Genomic DNA, 7,951 nt, shown 5'->3' with positions numbered 1-7,951 from the left:
TACGTGCAAAGAGCTCGAAGCTCCCGTTTCTCATAGCTTGGGAGCAAATTTTTCTGACCATCCCACGTCTCGCCGATCAAGAAGAAAACCAAGAAGAAAACATTCAACAAGCTCGGAGAGAAGATACAGAAGAATCGGCTGGTTGCTCTCGACGCTTGTTTTCTTCCTTAGTCTTCAAAGAGATTTCACACTCACCTTACAAGAAAAGGGACTACAAATTGATGGAAATGGCTGCAGAAGAAAAGATCAATCAGTTGATGATGGGCTCTTCTGAGATACCTGCGAAGAAGATAAAGCTGAAGCCCGGCAATATTATGGTGAAGAAGGAGAATCAAAAGAAGAAGAAGAAGAAGATAAAGGTCCCAAGCCACAGTCAAATCAAAAACAAGAATTGTTTTGACAGAAACCTCGTCATAGAGGGTGAGCAACATGAACAAATCTTGGAGGCCTTAAAAGAGCTAGGCATCACCGATCCTTTATTTGTACTGAGCAAGAAGATCACCAGCAGCGACACCACGAAGCAACAGAACTGTCTACTGCTGCCCTGTGACACCTCGAAGAGCTCACGCCTTTTCGAGTTGATCACCGGTGAGGAAAAGGCTCAGATGAAGAAGAAACAGGGGCTAAACAGAAAGGTTTTGGATCAACTGAAGAGAGAGTATTTTATGACCCTCAAGTATCTCGGTAGCAACAAGGCCCCCCGCATCATTGGCCCAGACTGGAGGAGGTATGTGAACAACAATACAGTAGAGGAGGGTCAGATTCTTGACTTGTGGGGCTTTCGAGTGGAGAAGGGAACAGAGAAGCAGAAAGATGATAGGGTCCTTCAGCTAGCCATACTCAATTACGAGATCACCGAGAAGGTGATTGAAGTGGGAGATCATGTTGAAGAAACGAAGGACTTCCCACCTGATGTAATAGAGGGCACAAGGGCATTGATGAGCTAGAGTATACTTGTCTGAGATACCTTTCATTCACTCATATATCCATTCCTATTTGCAGACGACTAAGGACTTTTCTATTATTTTTATGTTTTACTTTAAGTTGTGGTTTCCCATACTTTTAAACTTTCTAGTGCATGTAACAAAGAAATTTTACTCATAAACTATGATTTTTTCTATTACTAATTTCTGTTTCTCCTTTTTAGCTGCTGGTTCTGGGCATGAAATTCATAAAATATAGCATTATATATATGAATGAGTGCACTTTTTGTGTATATCGTAATGTCACCTTTATGTAAGTATATTGAAGAGAGCATTGTCCCATGAAACTTTTCTCTTAGTAATACAACATGGCACTCTTTAGAATGTAAATTTTCTTGCATGTATGCAATTTAAAAATTTTTATTTTATATTTACTATCTAAAAAATGAATAGGAATATACATACATACATATATATATATATACATATATACATATATATATATATATATATACATATATACATATATGTATATATGTGTATATATATATGTATATATATATATATATATATACACATATATACATATATATGTATATATATATACACATATATACATATATATATGTATACATATATATATATATACACACACATATATACATATATATTTAAAGAGGGAGAGAGTGATTCAAGAACATCACCAAACTTGATGTGGACAATTTTGGCTATTATGAATACGATTAGATAGAATCCAGAAGCGAATACTGCAATATCGAAAAGTCAAGTCACGAGTCAAACTTTTCGAGGCCATAACTTAGTCATACAATATCTTATTGGTTTTTTTTTAATCGTGTAATATTTTAAGATCTACGATATAGTATCGGCTTCTAAAAGAGGTTGTCCCCCTAGTGATATCATTCAGATTCCATCATTTGGGTTTTGAAATAGGCTGGTCAAACTGAAAGCTTTCTTTTTGGAAAAGTATTTGATCTAATATATCTTTTAATCTAAGAAGAATTAGGCAGAGCGACATAAGAAAAAATTGATGCAAAAGTCAAGATCTACTTTCTATAGAATTTTAACTTTTTCAATCTTGTTTTTACTAATCATGTCTATTTCATGAAAGTAAGTCCTATTATAACTAGGGGATAAATCCGACACAAATTGTAAAAAGAATAATAGAGAATTTAACCTAGCATTCCTAGTAGGCTGCTCATAGTAATGCTATCATCGACAGTAGTAATAAAGAATTATGGTCTCATGCACCACGCTTATGACAATACCATTCTGTTCTAATTATGGGCACAGATTTGCATGCTTAGACACAGAGTCCAATGGATGGACACTAATTTAGCATGTCTTCTTAAGAGAAAAACTTTCTTATATTTTTTTTATATATGTTCAAGGTTAATTCATGAAAGAAGACATAGTTTTGCATAATAAATAAAAATCTAGCTTCATAAATTATTAGTAATATCCATCCAAATAGTTGTTCATTTTGTTCACTTCATAATCTACAAATTAACATTAGAAAATCATGTTTTAGGCATTATAAAATAACTGTAAAATATTTTAAAAATTTATTTAAAAATAATTCGTCTAGCTTTTTGAGATGCAAAATTACTAATCAAATTTTTGTACTCAAGATTCATTAAAATACTAATTTCAATCGATAATATAGCTAATCCATTTAATCTTTCTTGCGACATAGTAGACCATAAATAAGATTTTATCAACTTTAATTTTGAAAAACTTCTCTCAGCAGAAGCAACTGTTACAGGTATTGTTAATAATATCCTGTAAGCAATGCATGCATTTGGAAAAGAATCTATTTTTTTTATAAAACTTAAAGTATCAATAGGGGTACTAGTTTCTATTTGTAAAACTTCTTTTAAAACTTTTAACTCTGAAAATAGATCAAGATCATCAATATCAGAATTTTCACCATGCTTTAAAAAGTTTTCAAGATTAAGACAATATTTTTTCAAATCCTCTTCATTCAAAGATTTAAACTTTCTAAAATTAAACAAAAAACTAAAAATATCTTCATATATGGTGAATTGTTCAAATCTATTTTGAATTAAAGAAATAGCTTGATCTACTATAAATAAAAAGTAATCAATTCTAAAAGATTCCTCGGCTGATCTTTCTATCTCATCATTACTATTTTCATCAAATTAATTTTTCCTACGGATCACACGTTTTTCACGAAATGTAGGTTCTATGTTTATTTCAATTGTAGTTTCTTTAGATGAAACCAAAGTAGTTATGAATCCATTTTTCTTATAATTTTTCAAATAAGAAAGATCTTTTAATTGATTTATAGCAACATCAATATGCATATCTTCAGATTGTAAGTTTTTACTAACTGAGTTAACAGCAAACAATATATCATACCAAATATTCATGCTTAATAAAAATTCAAAATTCTCAATCTCATATGTAGCTAAGTATATAGATTCACTCTTTGTTTTAGGATCTTTACTAGTTTCTGCTAATTAAACTAAGACATCTCTTATTTTAGGAGCTTGGTTTTTAATTGCTTTAACACTTTTAATACGACTTTTCCAACGCATCTGTGAAAAGGGTTTAAGAGTCAATGTGGATACATTATTTTGTAAAATTTTTCATCATTTTGTAGAAGAAGAAAATAAGGTATAAATTTGTTGTATCACTTTAAAAAAAGATATAGCCTTAGGACATGAGTTAGTGATATTACATAATACTAAATTTAAGTTATGACGTCCACATGGTGTGTAAAACGCTCTAAAATTTATATCGAGTAATCTCCTTTGTACACCTTAATGTTTTTCTTTTATATTAGACCCATTGTCATACCCTTGTCCTCTTATATCATTAACCTCAAGTTTATGTTTTTCTAGTATATTTATAAGTTCACTAAAAAGACCTTTTCCAGAGGTATCATCCACTTCTAAAAATTCTAAAATATATTTTTCTACTTTTACTGGACTTGTTGTAGTATTTACACATCTTAAAACTAGGGCCATTTGTTCTTGATGGCTTGCATTAGGAGTGCAATCAAGTATTACAGAAAAGTATTTTACTTCTTTAATCTTTTTAATTATTATAGTTTTAATTTCAGATGCTAACATTTGAATCAATTCATTTTGAATCTTATGACCTAAATAATGATTATGTATTTCACCTTGTTGAATGCGTCGAACATGTTCTTGCAGTATTGGATCAAATTATGCAATCGTTTCAATAAAACTTAAAAATTTCCGTTATTGCTTTGGTAGATATTTTCTTTCTTTCTCCAAAATGCTAAATTATTTTTTGCAAGATTTTTCACAACAGCGATAATTCTCAATAGTACTTTTTTCCAATGATCCTTCTTTTGGTTTATTTGTTCTTGGAGACTTTTGTCAATTGTCTTGTTTTCCAACTATCTCACTTCTAAATCAATCCACTTATTCATGCTGGTAATATATTCATTAGTTGTTTTATGATTTTTTAGCTTAATACCTATATTTTTCCAATCCCTAGTTTCTTCATTGACTAAATGAGCCGTGCTATGCATTGAATCAAATAATTTGCAACAAAAATAATATACTCTATCTAAATCCTTCAAATACACTAACCATCTTCTATCATAGTTTTCACCATTAGATAACTTACAAATGTAATGTATAGTAGAGAAGTGTTTATTATTTTCATCCCTAGGAAAGTGAAGATCATAGTCTCTAATTGGACCTCTTTCCACTAATAGATCTCTCAACTTTGTATCAATATTTTTTCATAGACAAAGCTCATATATATTTGTAGGATTAGAATTAGTTTCATTAAACTCTATACTATTCTTGTTTATCCTATCTCCATCTAATTTCTCATTGTGCTCTTCATTAGAGATTGTTTCAGTAGATGTTTGAATACTATTATGAATCTGATTGTCAATCTTATTTTATTTCGTTCTTTTTATGTCATCTTCAAACTCTATTTTGTTCTGAGTTGAACTTGATGTAGTATTTTGTTTATTTGTGACAATAATTTAATCTAAAGCACCTTTTTGAGATTGAATGAGTTTTTCGATTTTTTTTCTTTCTGAGTTTTTCGTATCCACATTCAAATTTTCTATTAGATATTTGAATTTAAGAATAATATTATCAAACAAAACAATTAAGACAATCACTACAAACAAATTAAAATATAAGATAGTTAAAAATAATAAAATCCAAAATGTCAACAGAAGCGGTGTCGGACAGCCCGGATTCGACGACGAACTCAAGTTCCGACAAGCAATGCCGAACTCAATGGCGAGAAGTGGTGCTGAAGCTACTGTCAATTTTAATAGGAACTCTAAATATGAAAAGCTATTGTCAATTTTAAAGCAATAGACAATAAAATATGCATAAAAGAGGAAAAGATGAATAATCGAAAAGTAATTTTTCTTTCTTTTTTCCCCCTCTTGAAAGGATCTTTCTTTTAATAGTGAGAGTTCTTAGATGACACGGTGTCACTACTCAGGGGCGGCCCAAGGGTGTTATTTGCCTCTAAAAAAGCCGATGTATATCAATGGAAATGTCTTGAAACAACTAATTCAGCTTCTGTATAGGAATTGACCTTAAATGCTTTATTTTATAGGCTACTAAAGAGCTCCAAGGGTACGTGTGTAGGAAAATTGAGAGAGATGTATGGTTTTGGGATCAGATCATTGGATGATTTAGCAGGTGAACTAGATGAAAATTCTCAATCAACTTTTGGCAAACTGCATTCACAAGTCATTGCATCATATATTCTGTTATTTCAAATAGGTGCTCCAGGAATTTTCACTGACAGGGAAAGAAGGAAAATCTGTTAAAACTTTTAATAGTGAAAAGTTTTTGGTAGGATTTACTCTGGCTTCCGATGGTTAATCTTTCATAAACTATATCCCTTGAATTTTTGATGCCTCACTCAGTCACTTGTTATAAATCATCTAACATATTTTGGATTTCTTTTACCTTCCATCTTGGCTGGCATAAAACAATCTCAATTCATCTTTATATTATTCAATCACCTGCATACGCAGATACACTGATACGCAGGGGACAGGTATGACCTTTAAAATTTTGGTTGCTATTGAATCATTGGTAATTACTTTAAAGGAACTTGGTTGCTTAGCTCTCTTTTCTTATACAAAATCTCAATGAAAAACTGGAAGTATATTTCTTAAATATGTTAAAAGTAGGTACGGTGTGATCCCAAAACTTCTAGTTGCTAAACAGGATTGTGTCATTACTAGGACAAGAAGAATGATGTGATTTAATAAGGTTAGAATAAATAAATCAAAATCTTTTGGATGATTGGATTTCTGCAATATGATTATGAGTATATATGATAACAAAAAAAATAAGTAATAACTATCCAATAATCCATTACCCAAGTAACCCAACAAATAGAACGCCCTAAAGGCTAAAGGGCCTAAACCCATTCTCGGAAGGCGGAAGCTCACCTCCGGGCTCCGACGACAGCAGCGAGGACGGAGGGCTGGGCTGAGAAGGAGAAGAGACGAGCGAAGGACGGAACTCGGGAGAACCGAGCCGAGGATGGCGAACGGACGAAGGACGGAACTCAGAACTTGGAACTCGGAAGATTGAAACAACTAGGGTTGGGGATTAGGGAAGGAAGAACTGAAGATTGAAGAAGAGTTTAGAAGGAGAACTGGAGAAGGACTCTCTCGGGTTATCTACTTATCTGGGATTATGCCAAGACTGCCATTCTGGTGACTACGGCCGGCGGATGGAGAAGACGGGCTATGGAGGATCGTAGGGGCATAGGGCCCTCCATAGCCCCATTGTCCATTGCCTATTGAGCGTTGCCACGTTGGCCATGCTACCATGCCTGGAGGCTGGAGGTTGGATCGTACTTCGTAGGCAGGCAGGCAGCTAAGGCTCGTAGGCTTCTGGCTTCTTTCCGTGACTCTTCTGACTTCTTCTTTGGCGGCGAATGGCGATCCTAATTCACAAAATGGCGATGCCCTGGAGGCTGAAAAATGGAGGGCTGGAGGCCTTCCTTTGGGCCGAGGCCTTAGGCGACCGCCTTAGTCGCCTTGGGCTTGGGCCGCCCTTGCATGCACTTATAAATACATGCATATAATGTTCCATAAAAAGAAAGGAGAATGGAGAGAATTTTTTTTTGCTTAAACCTATATATAATATAGCACTGAGATTCATTTGTTGGGATCAAAAATGGTTATTAATTTGGATTAAAGTCCAAGTACATGAAAACATACAAATAATCAGCGAAAATTTCAAAATCCTCATTTTTTCGGGGGGAAATGGTGTACACATTGAGAGAGAGAGAGAGAGAGAGAGAGAGAGAAGACATAGCCTTTTTTAAAAGACACAAGTATTAATGGCATTTACGAGTTCCATATAGGGCTGTCAACGAGCCGAGCCGAGCCCGAGCCACTGCAGGCTCGGCTCGGCTCGTTCCATAAAAGTATAGGCTCGGGCTCGGGCTCGGGCTCAGTACCGAGCCCTGTACTAGGCTCGGGCTCGGGCTCGCTTGGCTCTGTACTAGGCTCGGGCTCAGACTCGTAAGGCTCGTTTGCCCGAGCCCGAGCGGCCGAGCCCGCCCCCACCCCGGTGCCCCATCCCCATCGTTCGTTCGTCGGAGAGAAGAACGAAGGAAATAAAGAAAGAAAGAAAAGAAGAGGAAGAAGAGAAGAAGGAAGGGGGCGGCCGCGAGCACCGCCGATGCGGGCGTCGGCCGCAGGTCGGCCGCAGGCGCCGCGGGCGCCGGGGGCTCGGGCGCCGGGGGCTCGGCCGCGGGGGAGGAAGTAAAACTTTCACTGTGAAAGCAGGGGGGTAGGGGGCACCTCGACGCGGGAATGGCCGGATGGGGCGGCGGCGCTTCACGCTTGTTGCCTCCCCCGCCGGGGGCGACGGCATCGGGGGCGGAGAAGGGAGAGGAGGAGGCGGCGAAGCTTCTCAGAGAGCTGGGATCGGGTGCACGGCGTCGTCATCGTCGTCGTCCTCATCGTCGTAGCCGTTGTCGGAGGGGAAGGGGCATCGGCTTCGGGC

The 7,951-nt window shown here is 36.0% G+C and overlaps 1 protein-coding gene across 1 annotated transcript; it reads left to right on the top strand.

Annotated features, from left to right (window-relative positions):
* The first annotated feature begins 227 nt into the window (after window positions 1-227).
* On the top strand, window positions 228-947 carry LOC120110402. Its single transcript, XM_039125224.1, has one exon. The coding sequence runs from the start codon at window positions 228-230 to the stop codon at window positions 945-947; it is 720 nt and encodes a 239-aa protein (XP_038981152.1).
* The last annotated feature ends 7,004 nt before the right edge of the window (window positions 948-7,951 follow it).

The sequence above is a fragment of the Phoenix dactylifera genome, chromosome 4 (assembly GCF_009389715.1).
Source record: "Phoenix dactylifera cultivar Barhee BC4 chromosome 4, palm_55x_up_171113_PBpolish2nd_filt_p, whole genome shotgun sequence".
Taxonomy (NCBI): domain Eukaryota; kingdom Viridiplantae; phylum Streptophyta; class Magnoliopsida; order Arecales; family Arecaceae; genus Phoenix; species Phoenix dactylifera.
Note: the sequence above shows the minus strand (reverse complement) of the source record. Positions and strands in the feature narration are given on the sequence as shown.

Bases quoted from the DNA above. Each gene is read 5' to 3' on its own strand.
- LOC120110402 (XM_039125224.1), top strand. From the start codon at position 228: ATGGCTGCAGAAGAAAAGATCAATCAGTTGATGATGGGCTCTTCTGAG.